Source organism: Doryrhamphus excisus, linkage group LG10, assembly GCF_037039965.1.
Source record: "Doryrhamphus excisus strain RoL-2023G ecotype Guam linkage group LG10, RoL_Dexc_Guam_v1.1, whole genome shotgun sequence".
Classification (NCBI taxonomy): domain Eukaryota; kingdom Metazoa; phylum Chordata; class Actinopteri; order Syngnathiformes; family Syngnathidae; genus Doryrhamphus; species Doryrhamphus excisus.
Window position 1 is genome coordinate 15,203,125 of NC_136366.1, and position 20,026 is coordinate 15,223,150.

General features: G+C 39.6%; 1 protein-coding gene across 1 annotated transcript; it reads left to right on the forward strand.

The window, feature by feature from the left end:
• The first annotated feature begins 476 nt into the window (after window positions 1–476).
• On the forward strand, window positions 477–19,943 carry atp8b1 (ATPase phospholipid transporting 8B1). Its single transcript, XM_058064646.2, has 30 exons — window positions 477–705; window positions 5,562–5,740; window positions 6,958–7,055; window positions 7,288–7,401; window positions 7,984–8,082; window positions 8,462–8,523; window positions 8,624–8,696; window positions 9,032–9,102; window positions 9,304–9,386; window positions 9,627–9,785; window positions 10,635–10,723; window positions 10,814–11,004; window positions 11,090–11,174; window positions 11,323–11,446; window positions 11,809–11,852; window positions 11,937–12,093; window positions 13,177–13,365; window positions 13,701–13,813; window positions 13,920–14,084; window positions 14,351–14,462; window positions 14,588–14,663; window positions 14,908–15,040; window positions 15,116–15,244; window positions 15,320–15,476; window positions 15,558–15,781; window positions 15,867–15,950; window positions 16,681–16,926; window positions 17,220–17,358; window positions 17,468–17,598; window positions 18,815–19,943. The coding sequence occupies exons 2-30, from the start codon at window positions 5,581–5,583 to the stop codon at window positions 19,046–19,048; spliced, it is 3,741 nt and encodes a 1,246-aa protein (XP_057920629.2). The 5' UTR covers window positions 477–705; window positions 5,562–5,580; the 3' UTR covers window positions 19,049–19,943.
• Window positions 19,944–20,026: the final 83 nt, after the last annotated feature.

Below are 20,026 nucleotides of genomic sequence, written 5' to 3' on the forward strand. Positions count from 1 at the left end.
TGTATGTTTTTTTTCTTAAAATTATCTTGCATTTGACTTGGACTATAATGATTCCAATTTCACTTGTGAAATTATTCCTCCAAATGTTATTTTTGCATTTAGAGCATGAACTGTATTTGTAATTCAAACTTATTATAAATAAACTAAACAAAAAATATTCATTAAAAATATGAATTGTTTTTTCTTCTGTGTTTTAATGTGACCATACTCTAGGTGTAGTTGCATGGTACCAGACTGATGCCAACATTTACAGTATCGATGACCTCTATAAATATACGTATGATTTTACAATATCATTATTGATACTGCCATATTGATGAGTAAAGTCACATAAATAAATAAATAAAATGATGATTGCTTCTTTTAATGAATAATTTAATTGCACACGCCCTACCTGTGCAACACGTGAACACCACCGAGGATGCACCACAGTCCGTGAACGCAACACGGTTTTTTTTCCACTGTGAATGAGCGGAGATTGGAACGTGTCGGACCGGTTGTGCAGGTTGGTGACGGCCCCGACAGGTGAGACTGCGGGGGGGAGGAGGAAACTTGGGCGGGGAACCGTGGAGTGTCTGCACAAGCAGGAAGAAAAAGAAAGAGGAAGGAAACATGGTGCGCTGAACACTGCGGCCGCACACCTACAGAAAGTTGGATTCGTCCCCCCTTTTAAAATATCTGCTACCCTTCTACAGAGATCAGCTAGTAAGTACACCTCAATGTAGTGTAAGAAATTTGAACTTTAAGGCTTTGTTTGGTTGAATTGTTTGGTTTGAAGCACCTCCAAGGGAGTGTCAGTGCCTCACCTGTTGACTGTTCCTTCTCCTGTGTCCTGCTCTTAAACATTCACGTAGCATTACTTTTGTAAATGTCTTTGTCTTTTATATGAATGACTTGTACAGCTTTGTACCAAGGTATATCACATACTATGCTAAACCACTAGAGAAATATACTTGCTGCAGTAAAGTGATTTCAATGAATTAGGGTAACATAACAACTTTATTGTTAGCTAGCCAAAATATGAGCAAACACCTTCAGTCCTAATGTTTTGTCCACAGGGACTAATAGTCTTTCAGTGAGGTGAACACAACATGTACATTTTCTCACCTCAAATGTGTCAAAATGTTTTAAGGACGTAAGATGCATCACTGCAAAGTAAAATGACAGTGGTAGCTTTATTTTGTAATTCATTACTTACAAAAGTTGACACAAAAACTGCATTTGTCTGTATATTGTTTTAAGCTCTTTAATATCTGAGAAACAGACCTTTTCTCATTCAGGTTTTCCAATCTTTTCCTCTCAGAACCCGGATTAGAAAGTTTTTTTTTGGTAAGATTTTTTCACACACACCAGATCACACTCAACCAGTCATTTTAATTATTATAATGGGCTGCAAGGTGGACAAGTGGTTAGCGCGCATGCCACACAGCGAGGAGACCTGAGTTCAATTCCACTCTCGGCCATGTCTGTGTGGAGTTTGCATGTTCTCCCCGGTTTCCTCCCACATTCCAAAAACATGCTAGTTTAATTGGCGACTCCAAATTGTCCATAGGTATGAATGTGAGTGTGAATGGTTGTTTGTCTGTATGAGCCCTGTGATTGGCTGGTGACCAGTCCAGGGTGTACCCCGCCTCTCGCCCGAAGACAACTGGGATAGGCTCCAGCACCTTGTGACCCTTGTGAGGATAAGCAGTAGAAAATGAATGAATGAATGAAAAAGTATTATAATGATGATGATTATCATTAGACTCCTCATGATAACCAGCACGCCAGGGCAGTAAAGCCAACTTGCCCTGGCTAGTTGGTCGTCATGCTAAGAATGGTGTAGTGTGAGGCATTGAGTAAAAAGTTTATGATACAATTTCCACCCCACCCCCCCCCAAAAAAAAATCTGCAGGTCCTACAACACATCTTCTCTGAGGTCTGAGTCCACACAAATTTTTCCAGATACAAGTAAAACCTGGTAGAAAATAGCAATTGTGGCTGTAGTGTTATCACTGCACCTATTTCCAGTTAGTTTCAGTTGTTAAGATGTCCCAATACAGTACTTTTACCCCTGAAGTGCACACAACTCACCCATTTCTGTTATCATGTGTTACATTCCAATACAAACCTCACACAATCGCCTTTGTGTACATTAAAAACACATTAACTTTCAAGAGTTTTTCAGATGTCCAGGCCACTTTATGGCAGTGTAAGCTCTTCAGGAATATATAGGTATAATCTTTACTTGTTGAACCACTTTAATGTTGAAAGGCTGAAGAGCTGTTGTTTCTCAACACAGCGGCAGCTCGATCCAACATGGTTCCAACCTGCACTGTTTACCTTTAAACAAGGAATGAACACACATGTTTTGATTGGGGAATAGTCTCTGCATCTTCATGGAAACAACTGACCTTATAATGGTAAATACAGGCTCAAGATAGGTACGTCAAGATAGGTACCCTTTGCATCAGGGCTGCAACAAACGATTGCTTTCTTAGTCGATTCATTTGAAGCAAGCAACTGAAGTAATCGGTTGGGCCCTCGATGGACCAAATCAACATGAATCAAACAGATATACCATGCTGCCGGAATCTTCAGCTAACCATTCCTGTACAAACATGCGGTCGTCCACGTCCCTGGGTCTCTGCAGCAGTCAGTGAAGCGGTTCGGAACCGACCACGCATGTGTGTGGTCTGGATATAGCGATCCTGAGCAGGTGTCGTTACACGTAGTTGGTTTCACATGGTTGCAAATGATTAATCATGATTAATTAATTTCAAAACTGTGATTAATTTGATTACAATTTTTAACAATTTGACAGCCCTAATAAAATATCTAGAAAAGGAGAGAAATGTACACAGAAGTCCATCTATATTTTTCTTTAGAAATAGTTAAAGGGGACCTATTATGCTTTTTCCACTATTCTTTTTTCCTAACACCGGCTCATTTATATCGGCATGCTGAGGTACAAGCTGTACATCATGAGTGGGACCAATCACAGCAGAGTGTGCGTGCCCAGAAGCGGGCTTTAGGTGGAGTAAATTAAAACAGACCGTTTTGGAAATCCAAGGAAATACAACCGGAATAGGTGCATATTCTGGAAGATCTAGAAAGTTTTCTGTGTGGGTTATTGTGTGTTGCTGCTGTGTAGAAGTCCAAAACTCAATACAAAGCAAGTAAAAAAAAAAAAAAAAAAATATATATATATATATATATATATATATATATGTGTGTATATATATATGTGTGTGTGTTTTTAAATGGAAATTCATACTGACTGTCTACGCATGTGAATTCAATGGATTCAGTGATATGGGGTGAGATCAGGAGCTCGGTGAACTTGCTTGTTGGACTCTGTTTTTTTTGTGTGTTGTGTTCTTGGTCTTGAATTTTGTAAATCTGATTTAATCTGATATAAATTGGGTTACCACAAGATGAGTATCTTTTTCGATTTTTGGATTTGTCATGACTCATCAGCATTACTATTTATTCTTTGTAGTGTTTTGTCCATTTGACCCAGCCCAGTTTAGATCCCGGTACTCTGTTACAACATAAGCAAATTAGCAGTTGCATACAATTTGACTACTGGAAGCACAAAGCCAATCTGTGAGTGTTGGTGGACATACAGTATATGTTTTATTTACATTCTCTCGTTGACTGCATGCATTAGAGGCCTGACAAAGATGTTGATCAGTGCCATACACTGGGGACCAAGCAGCGGGAAGTCATGTTGCAATCGTGTCTCTGCAGATGAATTTCATTAGTTAGGACTCCTGCTGTGAGGGGAACTACTGAATACCTTCAATTATGACTCGACTCAAAGTCGAGAGCCTTCATTTCGCACGACTGATTTGACTCTGATAAGCAGTTTCTGATGTGTTGCACATACATTAATAGTTTTGTGGGTTATGGGTGAGACATCATGTCTCTGTATTGTTTATAAACAATAAAAGCACTGTAGAACTTGTACAGTTGTTTGTATGCACGACAAGGGAAGTGATGTCCAAATTGTGGCTATAGTGATTATCCGTTTTTATTTCATACTGCCTTAACCCACCATCACTCATGACCATTCTTGACTAGAAGAAATAGGGATGTGGCCGATCCGATCCAATGTCGATATAGGGTTTTGATAATGGCAGTTGAAGATACGAGGGTCGCAGCCATTTTCATCACATACGCAACAATGGACAGCCGAAAGCCAGCATTAATACAATGTCAGAGAAAGCACATTGCTATTTAATTGAGGGTTTCTACTGGAACGGTAATGGGAATCCAAGGTATGTGTCTCTCTTTGACTGCCCGAGGTCGGTGACACAGAAACTGTGTTAAGCAGACCTTGGGGGACCCGTACCAATGTTGGTAATAAATGACTAGAATACAAAAAAACACAATGACTATCCGTTTTCCACAAGCATTTTTAATATAAAATAGTATGACTTCTCAGGTGACAATACTATATGAATAAAACCTGATTTATTCCATTTCAATTTGACCTAGAAGTATTCAAAATATAAGGATTATATAACACCCCATTCCAACTTCTATAGTAGTGCCATGCATGCCAGCTGGCAAGTGGACGTTTTTTTTTTTTGTGCAGCAAGTGGCATCGTTTTTCTTGTGACGTCTTCCATTTTTCTAACATCTGCTTTTCACCTTATCTGGGAGTGGAGCCAAACCCTCTGCTCTCAGGTTTCACTGTTGTCACTACGGCATGCTCTCCTCTGTCCCGCTCTGCAGAAATCACCCCACCACCACCACCACCATTGTTGCCATAGTCACATCCCTGAGCTTGACACCACAAACCTGTTTTCTCAATTGGGTAGCTTTGCTGCTAACTGTGCTACTTTCTATCTACATCAGGGGCCTCCAAAATGTGGACATGGCTGTTTTTCAGTAGCATTCTAAAAATATAATCTAACAAGATAACTAAAAATAAAACAACAAGAAGTCATGATGTTGATATGATGAACAAAACAATAGTCTACTACTCCAAAAAAATGTCTTCATTCAGATCTCCAAATAATTTGACAGCTACAAAGTGCTTTTTTTATTGTCCCTCCAGGAAGAGCATAGCATAATTATTGTCAGCACACTGACTCAGCAGTGGGAATTGACTGCATCATCGCACGCAAGTTACTGGAGACTGTAGATAAGGAAAAAAAAAAAGATAAAAACATGCCAAATTAATACTTCCATTTGTAGCAATTGAATATATAATAGTTTTTATGTTTTGTTGTTTTTTTCCCCCACCATCTAAATGAATGTGCCTTGTAGTGACGACGTATTAAAAAAATGCAGAAGAGATGGTGTGGTATGTTGTTCAACTGGATAATGACGGGGGTTCAGTTTAAAAATAATTTTCTAGTTACACTTGTCCATCCCAGGCTAGACTACCACTCTGAATACAAGACACCTGACCAGTTTAAAAAAATACAGATTTACACTTTACCTCAGTCCATGAAATCCATTATGACACCTGTATGATCACTATACCACTATATATATATATCACTGGTGTGTGTTTACATTGGCATCTTCTGTAGTGTATCTGAATCATCTCCTCTTTTTTTTAGAGATACCTGTGGTGTCAAAATGAGTATCCGGCACACGGGCACCCATGGATCCATGGGGCCCAATGATGAGGTCATGCCGTACAGTGATGACGAGACTGACGATGAGCTGGATGTAACCACTGAAGATGAAGAAGAGACGCCGGGAGCCCCACAGCCCCCTGTGGAAGTTCGACCCACAGGTGAGGATATTTTGGTTAATTACTTAATTTATCTTCTGAATAGAATAGTTTGGCACCGGCAAGGTAACAGTCGGTGCAATAATAATATACCTTAATACACCTAAAAGTAGACGTTATGTATGTAACTTCAATCATGAGCTATCAGTGGGCTCACAGCAAGCTTGTCAACCCACACGAAATCATAGGCGGTCATTATACAGTAAACCTCGGATATATCGGATTCAATTGTTCCCACTGGTTTTGTCCGATATAAGCGAAATCCGTTATATGCGTATACTGGAAAATGTCCGTTTTACGCATATATCGGATTTATATCCGGTATATGCGTAAATGGGATTTTATCCGTTATAAAAAGGCACTTCCTTGACTATGTTTCCAATGTACCTGGACTGGGCAATGAAAAGAGACGTAAGGTAATGAGAATTTAACTTTATTGGACTCTGAGCATAACAAATTGTTCATTAAGCTAGGCCCTGTTACGCCCGTCAGGCCTACGTTATTTCCAATAGTGAGGTTAAGATCTCATTCACTGCTGTGCTAGTATTATTGACGTCACTCACTTTTATATTTGTCCTAAATTTGGAGCCAGGAGAAAGACACGATGCGGCCATCCGATATATGCGAGGGAAATTGGAACGGACTGGAGATTTTGTCCGAAATAGGCGAAATCCGTTATAAAAACTCCGATATATGCAATGAATTTTTATTGGAAATGCATTACAGAAAAATTGGTTCTTTTTTATCTGTCCGTTGTGAGCGAATTTCTGATATATCCGAGTCCGATATATCCGAGGTTTACTGTATGTAACAGTATAACAACCTATTGCTACAAAATTCATCATACAGCAACTTAACACTCAAAAGGTATATATAAATATATAAACATGTACCAATATGGGTTAGAAATAATGTTTCCCATAATGCATTGCATCTGAGCGCAACACATTTGTCAGGGCACTGCGGTGATGTCAGCCTCCCTCTGGGCTCTCGCTCTTCTTGTGGACAAACACAGCATTGCAGCACCATCTACCATTTTCTATGCTGCTTGTCCCCACATCTTAGCGTTGTATATTTTTATTATCTTATATGTCACAGTAAATAATAAATTCAATATTTTTGTAGTTAGAGCATATAAAACATACAGCGGTCATCAATAGTGATATGGAAACAGTGATGTAGCGAGGGACGATTGTAATTTCATATTGTCTTCTTTTTAGAGATCGGATGGAAAGTGAAAGCCAATGACCGAGCTTTTCACCACCTGCCAGAATTTGACCAAAAAATATTCCTGTTCTTCAAGAAGAGCAAATATTCTGTAAGTACAACAGAAGTTCCTGCAACCGACCTACTAACTTGTATTTTTACGATGGCATTCTTGTGTAAACATGACCTAGACTTATAAACGTTATCTTTTATCTGACCTGGGCCAATACATGATGGACCAAAGAGCAGACTGTGTTAGTGTTGGGCTCGTTAGAAATGGTATTGAGATCTTTGACAAGTGGTAATCGTTATGACAACCTTTCTCTGCAATATCGTCATTACAGGGAAATGCCATTAAGACGTACAAGTACAATGTCTTCACGTTCCTTCCACTCAACTTGTTCGAGCAGTTTAAGAGAGTTGCAAACGTCTACTTCTTGGCTCTGCTCATCTTGCAGGTAAAGATGGGGAATTCCAACATACACAAAAGTGAAAATGCCAAAGCTGACTATAATGTCTCCCATTGGATTTTGCCTCACTTTTCAATATGTGGAATAGTGTAGTACATTATGTATAAGGGGTGGCCAGCAGCAGAACTTTATCCAACCTTTTTATGGGGGTATATATGGCCGTGTAACAACTTCTAGCAACTTGACAGATAAGTGTAACAGATTTCAAAAGTGGTGATAATAAAACATTTGTCAGTGCAGAACAAGAATGTGGAGGCCCCCCGAATGACCGGGTTTGCCTTGTGCGCCCGAATGACTAAATTGGCCTTGGGGGCTGACCAAAGGAGAACAAATGAGAACAAACTAGACTTCATACAATCATCATTGACCTGATATCAGTGATATCATGGTTTTAATATCTGTGGCAGAATAATCACACGATTTATGCTGTCAGTAGGTTGTCATCAGAACGGCTGTTATTAGCAATAGATCAAGTCAGTGGCTGTAATGTACGTATATACTGTAAACGTATGGCCGCAAGTGTAAATTATCCTCCGCTAAAAACAAAATGCCATAACTTTATTTTCACAGTGTATTCCAGCTATTACCACGCTCCCTTGGTACACTACTCTGATTCCTCTGGTTGTGGTTCTGGGAGTCACCGCCATCAAAGACCTGGTGGATGATCTTGTAAGAAACACAACAGACAAACACTTTGCTTTCTGAATGTTTCCTGTTTTTGCTTAAATACACGATTCAAAAAAGGTTAGGAATATTTGACCTTCCAGTGACATTTCAGAATGAACCTTTAATGAATGAGCCGTGAATTTTGCCGTTGTTACAGAACAAGTTGTGCAAAACGTACTGAAACTTTGAACAGTCGGACTTGTAAATAAATGGTAGAGAGGATTTTAGGTTCATCCTGAAATCAAACTTTTTCCGTGATGAAATATCAACAAATAATTCAATCGTTTGAAATGCATTGGGGACAGAATGGTGCTCCTTCTTGGTATTTTATGCTTCATAAAGTTAAGGAAAATATGACGACTCTTGCTGTTTCCCCCTCCAGGCTCGTCATCGAATGGACAAAGAGATTAATAACCGGAAATGTGAGGTCCTGTTAGATGGCAGGTTAGAATTTTTAGTTTCATTTTCTTAATCAATGTTAAAATATTTTTGATAGTTTACTCAACTATTTTGCTCTCAACATTCTCTTTTAATATTTGCTCAGGTTTCAAGAGTCAAAGTGGAGGCACATCCAGGTCGGAGATGTAGTTCGTCTGAAGAAAAATGACTTCATCCCGGTATGATTATTTACACAGTGATGGATTTTACAGTTTCACGTTGATTTGAAAGGAGACCCGAGTTCAATAAATGTGAGTGTGAATGGTTGTTTGTCTATATGTGCCCTGTGATTGACGACCAGTCCAGGGTCTACCCCGCCTCTCGCCTGAAAACAGCTGGGATAGGCTCCAGCACCCCTTGTGAGGATAAGCGGTAGAAAATGAATGAATGAATATAAAAATGGACTGTCTTACGTTCTCTGTTGAGTAAAGCATTCCCAAAAGTATGCAAAAAGTACTTGCTTGTGTACAGGGCGTGTATTGGTGTGTTAAAACTTTGTTTTGGCCTTCTACAGGCAGACATTTTGCTGCTATCCAGCTCCAACCCAAACAGTCTGTGCTACGTGGAAACGGCAGAGCTTGACGGGTGAGGTCCTTATTTGTTTGATTATAAATCCCCCTGGTAAAATAAATAAGAATCATCTTGTGAAGATTTTTTTCAGGCTTGACTCTGTTAGCCGTGTGATTCTTTTTGATCTTTAAGTCAACTAGTTCACCCGGAAATGCCCGGTTACAGAAACAAATATTTAATTTGGTTCGTGTGTTTTTGTTAATGCTTTGTTTTCAGAGAAACCAACCTGAAGTTTAAAATGGGACTTCGAGTGACTGATGAGAGACTGCAGGAGGAACGTCAGCTGGCTCAGTTTGATGGTGACGACTGCATGTTTTTACAGTTTTACAGTTACATAGTCTTAAGGTAAACCAAGGCATTCATATGAATGAGTTGAAATCATCATCGCTTTGCGTGAGGGTTTACTGAAAAGCACCGTATTAATATTTGCACACCTCCATATCAAGATTTTACATCAATAAAGTTGCACTAAAAATGCTATTCTTTTTTTTTAATTCCATAATATGGAAAGTTTATTTTGGTCTCAATCTGTTCCGTAGCGCTGATTGAATGCGAAGAGCCCAACAACCGTCTGGATAAGTTCACAGGGGTCATGCAATGGAAGATGGATCGCTATCCCTTGGATCTGGACAACATGCTGCTCCGAGGTTGCAAGATCAGAAACACAGATGAATGTCATGGACTCGTCATCTTTGCAGGTTTGAACATCACTTTGAATTATGTCATCATTTGGTACAATTGTACATTATATCATTTGTGTTCATTAGTATTTAGAAAATTATTTATACAGTGTGGCGGCACGGTGGTCGAGTGGTTAGCGCGCAGACCTCACAGTTAGGAAACTAGGGTTCAATTCCACCCTTGGCCATCTCTGTGTGGAGTTTGCATGTTCTCCCCGTGCATGCGTGGGTTTTCTCTGGGTACTCCGGTTTCCTCCCACATTCCAAAAACATGCTAGGTTAATTGGCAGCTCCAAATTGTCCATAGGTATGAATGTGAGTGTGAATGGTTGTTTGTCTATATGTGCCCTGTGATTGGCTGGCAACCAGTCCAGGGTGTACCCCGCCTCTCACCCCTGACACCCCGAAGACAGCTGGGATAGGCTCCAGCACCCCCGTGACCCATAGACCCATTTTCGTGAGGAAAAAGCGGTAAAAAAATGAATGAATGAATTTATACAGGGTCAGGCAAACATTTGTAGGTTAAATAAAAGGCAAATAAAGTAAAGAAACAAAAAAGTGTTTCTATTTTTGAAAAGTACATATAATGTGTCATTATGTTTTAAAAATTAAATCAATTCTGGCGGTGCGAGGTCGGCCGGTTGATTTTTGTTTGCTGGCACGGGATCATGTCTACCAAGATTGTTTCTTTACTTTATTTGCCTTTTATTTAACCTACAAATGTGTCAGCTCATTTTGCCTGACCCTGTATAACAATATATATATTTTTTTATATATTTAAGTTTATTTATATTATTATTATTATGCTGACATACCATCAAGATGTTTTATTCACAAACTTTGGTGTAATCTCAATTGTTTCTGAAGGTGCTGACACAAAAATCATGAGAAACGGGGGTAAGACCAGATTCAAGAGGACCAAAATTGACGAGCTAATGAACTATATGGTCTACACTGTGAGTCTGCATTTTATTTTATAGTTTCTTATGATTCTTTTTAAAAAATATTATTTAACATGAATTATTATTTGTCCACCGTCCTTGCAGATCTTTGTTCTTCTTATTCTGGTGGCAGCAGGACTTGCCATCGGTCACAGCTTTTGGTACGAGGAAATTGGCGCCAACGCCTGGTATCTATATGACGGTAGAGATGATAGTAACTCCTACAGAGGATTCCTCAGCTTCTGGGGATACATCATTGTCCTGAACACCATGGTGCCTATTTCGCTCTATGTCAGGTCAGTCAAAGTTCTGTGTGTGTTTGGCGATCAGTTTCATCTATTGTATTGTAATAGTATTTGTATTTGTTTGTCACGTGTTCAGTGTGGAGGTGATTCGTCTTGGTCAGAGTAAGTTCATCAACTGGGACCTGCAGATGTACTTCGCAGATAAAGACACACCAGCAAAGGTACCTTCTTGGGACATTTGTAGGTTTTGTACCAATTTCATCAGATGTACTATTTGATTAAACACTAAAGTGCTAATTTTGCTGTTGGGATTAGTTTCCCTTGCACACACATGAATATGATGATCCTTACTGATTCAATTCTTGACAGGCTCGAACCACCACACTCAACGAGCAGCTGGGACAGATCGAGTACATTTTTTCAGACAAGACAGGAACGCTGACGCAAAACGTCATGATGTTCAAAAAGTGCACCATCGCTGGACGCAGTTATGGTACCTATTAACTTCAATATATTACACACACCTTTTGCCATATTACCGTTATGTTACATTGAACTATATTTACTAGCACAAAACCTTTATTACATCATTCAATTCCAGCCAGTTTTGATGATGATTGTGTTCTTGGGCTATATTTGTTTGTTTATTTAGCCAAATTACTCTTATAAAATGTACTTCTGTCACCTTGTGGCACCTATCGGCTTAAAACTCTCTTCTGCCTGTTTGTGGAGTTACATCATCACCTCAAAAAAATGTGAAATACATATAAATGATAGGATGATATTGACTTTGGAGGTTCAGCTGGATTTATAGTATTTGGTTGAAGTTATTTTTTTTTCTTCTGCTCTCCACAGGCAACCCAACCACAGCTGAGGGAGTGAGTCTAGATCGAGGACGGGTAAAATCAAGTTTCTATTTTTTTTTTTTTAGATATTTGTTTGAGCAGCTGAAAGTACAGTTCTTGTCTTTCTTCTCTTAAAAGCCGGTGGACTGGAGCTGGAATCAGTACGCGGACAAAAAGTTCCAATTCATGGACAATTCCCTCGTTGCCTGCTTACGATCCAAGAAAGATAAAGATGCAGTGGACTTCTTCAGACTCCTCTCCCTCTGCCACACTGTCATGGTGGAGAGCAATGACGGTACGAAACATTGTTGTTATTATAAAAGTATGCCAGGACGCAGCACAAAGGTTATGTTTTTGCCGGCAGTGATCTGTTTGGTTGTCTGTTGTGTCAAAATAATTTAAAAAGTTATAAATGGATTTGGATGAAATTATCAGGAATTGTCAGAAATGGAATATGGAAGAACTGATTAAATTTTGGAGATGAAACATTGTGAGATAGGACGTTTTTGGCATATTCTTTCTGGATATTTTTCAGGACTTCCGGGTACATCGCGCTGTCTTGCTAGGTGTTAGCATGCTAACTTTAGCAGGCTAACATTGTTCACGTGCTAATGTTTTTTTTCTATTTTCATGGGTAGATACATACACTATATAAACACTAACCACTATCAGGTGTTAGCATGTTAGAATTAGCATGTTATCCTTGCTAGTATACTAATATTAGCATAGTAGCAGTTTCAGCTGTTTTCATGTTTAGACCAGCCTTGTTTCTTCAGTTTATTTGTTCATTTTAATAACTGGGTACAGTTTTCTTTTCACAAATGTAACGATGACAACCAAAATAGCTATTAATAGTTTAATTTAAGAGCGTATGTCTAGCCATTTCTGTGGTTTTCTTTGTAATATCCAAAGTCACTAGTTTTTACATCAATTTTCATGGCATTGTACTGACAAAAAAAACTTGTATGAGCTATTTTTGTTATTATATTTGTCCAAACAGCGATACATTTAGTTGTGCTAACATTACCATGTTAGCATTTTGTAGCCATTTTCTTAGGTAGGCAGTCTTATGTTAGGTGTTAGCATGCTAATGTTAGCATAGCTAGCATGCTAACATTAGCATACTCGCATTTTTTGCGATTTTCATGAATATGAAATCAAGCAGACACTTGTGTTAAGTTAGCATGATAGCATGCTAACATATATACACTAACATTTTGCCCATTTTAAGAGGTGGGCATTCATACAAAGTGCTATTATGCTAGATGTTGACATGTTGGCATTGTCAGCATTCTTTAAGTCATTCTCTTACTGCACTTTATGAGTGCTTTTGGAGTTCTATATTAAATAACTATTTTTAACTTTTTTATTTTTTTAGGCGAGTTGGTATACCAAGCAGCATCTCCAGATGAGGGCGCCCTGGTGACTGCAGCTCGGAACTTTGGTTTTGTGTTTCTGTCACGCACCCAGGACACCATCACCATCAGAGAGATGGAACAAGAGAAAACCTATGAGATGTTGGCGCTGCTCGACTTCAACTCGGACCGCAAGCGCATGTCCATCATCTGTACGAGGACTGAGATAAACACATACACTACTCACAAAAACATGGGGATATTCAGCGTATGGGTGATATTTCATAATCAACGAGTAATAAAAAGAGAACAGCCACTTACTTTTATCCCTGCGATTGTCTTGCAGACCTTTCTGCCTTCCCTTTCTCCTCTGAGCTTCTTGTAATAGCAGCCTGAATCCATGACCCTATAGCTTAAATTCCACCCGAAAGCTGAATATCCATAACTATTTGAGTATTGTAAATACTGTATGTGTATACTAGTATGCTGTAATTGCTGTGATTCCAATGTGATCAATCTGAATGAATGATATCTCTGGTTCATTCAGTGAAGTTTCCAGATGGTCGTATTCGTCTCTACTGTAAAGGAGCTGACACAGTCATCTACCAGAGACTTTCACCGAATTCCAAGCACAAGGAGTCCACTCAAACCGCTCTGGATGTGAGCTCACTTTGGCTTGACTGACATGTCAACCAGTTCTTTCTGTCTTTCTATTGAGTGTTTGCAATGCAGGGAATTTTTCTTATTATGGTGTTTTGCACTGCAGATATTTGCCAATGAAACCTTGCGGACACTATGCCTGTGCTACAAAGACATCAGCGCCGCAGAGTACGAAGCCTGGTCCAGGAAACACATGGAGGCTCAGGTGACAATGGTCAACAGAGACGCCGCCCTCGATCAGGTTTATGAGCAGATTGAGACCAACCTCATGGTGAGTGGAAAATTCTCAAGATGTTTGAAAAGTGAATCCATTGTCTAAATGCACATACTTACTGTATGAGTTAACTACATTTGTGAATCATCTTCCATTATCATTGATTAGTGGTGAGGTTGTGTTGTGAGTGAACAATTGCAGGAGGGTTGAAGAGAGGTGGGAGGGTGTTTGTCATGAGCCTTGTGTCAAAAATAGACATTTTTATGGGCACATCATACTTGCAGGTCTATTATGTTTTAAAAACGTTTTGATTTTCTGTCCAGTTGATTGGAGCCACAGCCATTGAGGACAAACTGCAGGATGGGGTACCAGAGACCATTGCCAAACTAGCCAAGGCCGACATCAAGATCTGGGTCTTGACTGGAGATAAGAAAGGTACGGTGTAGTAGACATTTCCGTGAAGTGCCATCCATATACGTATACAGTACAGTGGTTCAATTATAGTGCAGTTTTATGATTTTGTGTTTTTTTTTTAAGATTTAGTCTTTTTTTCTTCTCAGAAACTGCAGAGAACATTGGATATTCTTGTTCCCTTCTGACCGATGACATGCACATCCACTATGGAGAGGATGTCAAGTGAGTGGATTTTTTCGGTAAAACAAAAATAATGCAGGAAAAAACAGGAGGGGTCTAAGAAAGAACGACAAAATATGTTATATTGTAAGTGTTGACAGGTATGATTCGGGGTGTACTCTACCTCTTATCCAAACTCCGCTGGCATACGGTCCGTTTCACTAGTGACTCTAATCCATATACATGTTACAGAAAATGAATGAATGAATATAAATTTGAATACGCTTTATTTGCTGTGTGTCTCCAGTGAGAAACTGAGCATCCGTCAGGCAAACAGGAGAAACGAGCCACCGGCTCCAAGTCGAGGCAGAAAGAGACCTGCAGAACCATTTTTCCCAGAGCCGGGCAAAAACGCACTGATCATCACCGGAGGATGGCTGGTGAGTTGTTATTCATATATTTTGTTCCATTGTTTTTGGATGTAAATGTTCCTTATTTTCCTTCCACCTTATCAGAACGAGATTTTATATGAGAAGAAAAAGAAACGCCGCCGTTTGCGTCTTCGTCGTCTGGGAAAGCGGCCACCTCCCAGCAGCCCTCAGGATGGACAGCCTATGAACGACTGGGAGAAAGAGATAAGACAGGTAAATAAGCTATCATGTTGTTGTATGGGATGGTTGGAATGATGACAGACAAGAAATGTTCTTTTTCTTTGACAGATTGACTTTGTGGACATGGCGTGTGAATGCGAGGCTGTGATCTGCTGTCGTGTTACGCCCAAGCAGAAAGCTAACGTGGTCAGTTTGGTAAAGAAGTATAAGAAGGCCATCACCTTGTCCATTGGAGATGGCGCCAACGATGTCAACATGATTAAAAGTATGCCCACCGTAAACGACACAATATCAGTTGTTTTTTTCTGTTTCTAAACATCACTTTGTCCATCTGCTGTCTCTCTAGCCGCGGACATTGGTGTTGGCATCAGTGGTCAGGAGGGGATGCAGGCTGTGATGTCCAGTGACTTTGCTTTTGCTCAGTTCCGCTACCTGCAGCGCCTCCTGCTGGTACACGGACGCTGGTCTTACATTAGGATGTGCAAGTTCCTCCGGTTCTTCTTCTTCAAGAACTTTGCCTTCACCTTGGTCCATTTCTGGTACTCTTTCTTCAGCGGATACTCATCACAGGTCAGTACCTTGTCTTCTGGAAATGCACTTCAACCTCCATTGACCATTAACCTTTGTGTGATCTGTCAATGCATTGCTCCCGTAGGTGGCCTACGAGGACTGGTTCATCACGCTCTATAATCTCTGTTACAGCAGCTTACCTGTTCTTCTAGTTGGACTCCTTGATCAGGTAAAGAAGACAATATTGTCATAGTGATTTAGATCACAGAGCTGTTTGCTTCAATATGAATTATCCTGAATTGTCTAAAATGTTTACCTACTTGAGCCCCTGAACGGTATAGATCACATTACAGTTTGTAAGAGGAGGGTTTCGTGTCATCTTGCTCGAGTTTCCACTGTGGGGTGTGTCCGTTTTGTAAACACTGTGCTTTGCATGACTCAGAGTCACATCAGTTCGTTCAAGGTGTGTTTTATGTTCTTTCCATTCCATTCCTAGAAAAGTCTTTGCCAACAACATATTGCATGGTGTCTCGCTCCATTCTATATGTGTTCTACCACTGCAGTTGATATCGCCTGGAAAAAAAGTGTAAAACTGATGCTATTGTTTAAAAAGAAACATAAAAGATGTATGTAGATACATTTTAATTGATGAAAATGTCTGATTAGTTGGATCTATTTGTTCTTATGGTAACTATTGCCCAAAGTCCCATTCCTTGTTTCCTGTCAGAAGTACAGTGTTCTTTCTGAATTGGTCTACATTGCTATCCAGCCTGTGACAAATAAAAGACAGACAACAAAACCGCCAAGAAAAAACCCTTTCCTGGATATAGAGGATCTGTGACTGCCATATTGCGTGCAGCATATCACTTCTGTGCAGACTAAACATGCACATTTGCACACCCCTGCCTTCCTTTGAACCGACCCCCTCTAATGGGTTTTAACATTTGCATTGTCTGCAGGATGTCAATGACAGGCTGAGTCTCAAGTTCCCCAAGTTGTATCTGCCCGGCCAGCAAGGGGCGTTGTTTAACTACAAGAACTTCTTCATCAGCTTGTTCCACGGCATCTTCGTCTCCCTCATCACCTTTTTCATCCCGTACGGAGCGTTCCTGCAGACCATGGGGCAAGATGGTGAAGCCCCCTCAGACTACCAGTCTTTTGCTGTGGTCACAGCTTCATCGCTGATTTTCACCGTCAATCTGCAGGTTAGTCTTTAGTAGGACATTATATTGAATTGGTTTACTGTAGTGTTAATTTTAGCATCTTTAATGTACAAAATGTATCAGAGCCGCCCCTCACATGTTTCTTTTTGTTCTGTGTTTGGACTCCCCTCACCCTAACCATAACCCTCCCAAGATCATTCATGTAGACCGTGTAGATTTTTTTACTTTTGAGCAAAATGGCCACATTATGCACAGCGTATATGAGGTTAATACTGAATTATGGACAGTCAGTGTATCTTGGTTAATACTAACATGTCATATTTTACCACTTTTAGATCTCCCTGGATACCTCCTACTGGACCTTTGTCAACTGTTTTGCCGTTTTGGGAAGCATAGCCATCTACTTTGGAATAATGTTTGACTTACACAGTGCAGGAATACACGTCATTTTCCCCCAATTTTTCACATTCACAGGTCAGTGTGTTAGCAAATAGACCTTCAGTTTAGTATGAAGAATGAATTTGAACACACTCTAAAGCCACTTGTCTTTTGTAACTAACCATCCATGTTTCCTGTCTCGTAGGGGCGGCATCAAATGCTCTTCGCCAACCTTACTTGTGGTTAACCATCATCCTCACGGTTGGCATCAGCTTGCTGCCTGTCATCTGCATCCAGTTCCTCCATAAAGTCATCTGGCCCTCCATAGGAGACAAGGTGAAGCCAAACTACCAGGCCTTTTCAGGACTTTAACTGGGAATCACATTCCTGCAGAAAATCGCAATTTAAATAATTTTGGTTCTGTGGATGCCCCTCGGACTGGCTCATTGACATAAGTGGTTGTTGACATAACCGAAACAAGCTATGGTCAGTGTAGGTCAAAACTGGTCTAGTAGGAGGTATCTATGGAGATCTAAAAGTGTTAAGAACAAAACGGCAGTCAACCACGTGTTTTGGTTTAAGGACAACCACTTATGTCGATGCACCTTCAACATTGTTTAGCGTTGCGGAGCGTCAACATAACCAAAATAGATAGCATGAAAATGGTCAGTTTTAGTTTCAATTTTGATTATATTAACAATCTCTTATGTCGACCCAAGTGTAAACCAAAACGGACCATTGCTTCTGATCAGTTTCGGTTGATGTCAACATAAGTGGTAATCGACAAAATCAAAATTAAGCTGCAAACTAATGGTGATTTTCTAAAATTGATAACAAAACTGACAATTGCTTGTTTCAGTTTTGATTTTGGTTAAGTTGGCAACTGACTTGATGTCAACATAAGCGGTTGTAGATGTTTTCAAAATGTAAACTGAAACTGACATATTAACGTCAGCCATCGGTTGTTTGGTTTTGATTTTGGTTATGTTAACAACCGCTTGTGTTGATGTCGGTCAGCTAGCTATTGCGTTTATGTTGATTTAAATCAAAACTGAGTCACACAGTTTGAGTTGATGTCAACATAAGCGGTAATCAACAAAACCAAAATTAACCCCAAAACTAATGTTACTTTTCTTAAAGTTGAAAAGAAAACTGATCATTGCTAGTTTCGGTTTTGATTTTGGTTATGTCGACATCAGTCAGCTACCTAGTTTGTTTGTGGACAACTGCTTATGTTGGCGTCAACATAAACAACAGGTTCTTCTGTGATTCTACTGTAGTTGCTGATTACCCAACAAAAGCAAAGTGAGTCACAAAAATTCAAATCACCGGTTTGGGTAAACATAACGTTTGTCAACATAACCCAAAATGACCATTTCTTGTTTTGGTTATGTCGACAGCCGCTTACATTGACATCAATTAAAATGTGTCAAAATTTTCTTCAGTATAAAAACTTTCAAATGATTGACTTAATGAATGAATGACTTAAGCAACAGACATGTACTGAAGGGATTTGAATAGTGCAAAACTTTTCCATGTACCCTCCCTCCAGGTCCAAAGAAACAGAAAGAAGTATGAGTTGGAAATGCAACAGGAGGCAAGGAAAAAGAGACCGGCTTTCCAGCGTGGCGGGCGTTCCCGTCGCTCTGGCTACGCCTTCTCTCACTCTCGAGGCTATGCTGACCTCATCGCTTCTGGGCGGAGCATTCGGAGACGCCCCACTGGCCGAGGTGGCCCGCAGAACACCATCAGGGAGGCTCCTGAAAGAGCGGCTGAAAACATTTGATGGAGGGCTTGAATCATTTTGGGAATTGCAGTTTAAAGGAGCACAATCTGCGCTGACGCTGCTAAAGAGAAATGACGTGGTGGAGATGATATCTTCCTATGGATATACTGTACGTATAAGTGCCTTTGAAAGTGACGTAAGAAACGAGGCACTCGGTCATCCTCTATGCACAGACTCTATTATGCAAAACTGTCATATATTTAATTTATCTCAGGATTTTTAAAACAAAAGCTTTATTTTTTTTAACAATTAGTTCCCTGTACAAAGACCCCACACTCACCCCCCCCCAACACCACCAATTCCGTTTCCATCATTTTTTTTTTTCTCCATGCTCATAGAGCACTTGAAATTAAAGTATTTCCTGTCAAATGTTCACAGTTTTTAAATATTTTATCAGGAGTCAGGGAGGGATGTTACAAAAAGTGTGGTTGGCCATTATTATGTGTCTTATGCAATGTACTTTAGTTCTTCGCTACTATGTCCAAAATCTTTTTAAAAATCTGTTTTCAATATGTGATTATGTAATGTCATATAAGTTCTTCATCTACCTTTAAACAAGCAATTATTATTACCCCTAATATTATACTGATATTCTTCCTGTAGCTCTTGGTGGACTCCTTTTTTTTCCCAATCTTTTACAACTGTGTGTGTGTCTGTATGGATATGTCTATTGTTTACATTAAACTTGTCTTTTCTTTAGTCCTACAATCTATTTAAGATCTCGGCAACATTCTTCCAAGCCAAACCGGAATTGTTGTTCTGTTACTGTGTCTTGGTCATACTGGTGTTACTCTATTGAGATGTTTGTTTGTTTTTTTTAATCAGTTGATCTCTGTCACATGATGGTATTTTATCATGTTGTTAATAAAAGCCAAAGGTTCGTGTATCACTGAAAGCATTGTCTGAGCCTTTTTATTGTGCATTGTATATGAATGAATCAATGAATAATAAGGTGTATATATATATTTTTTTTTTTAC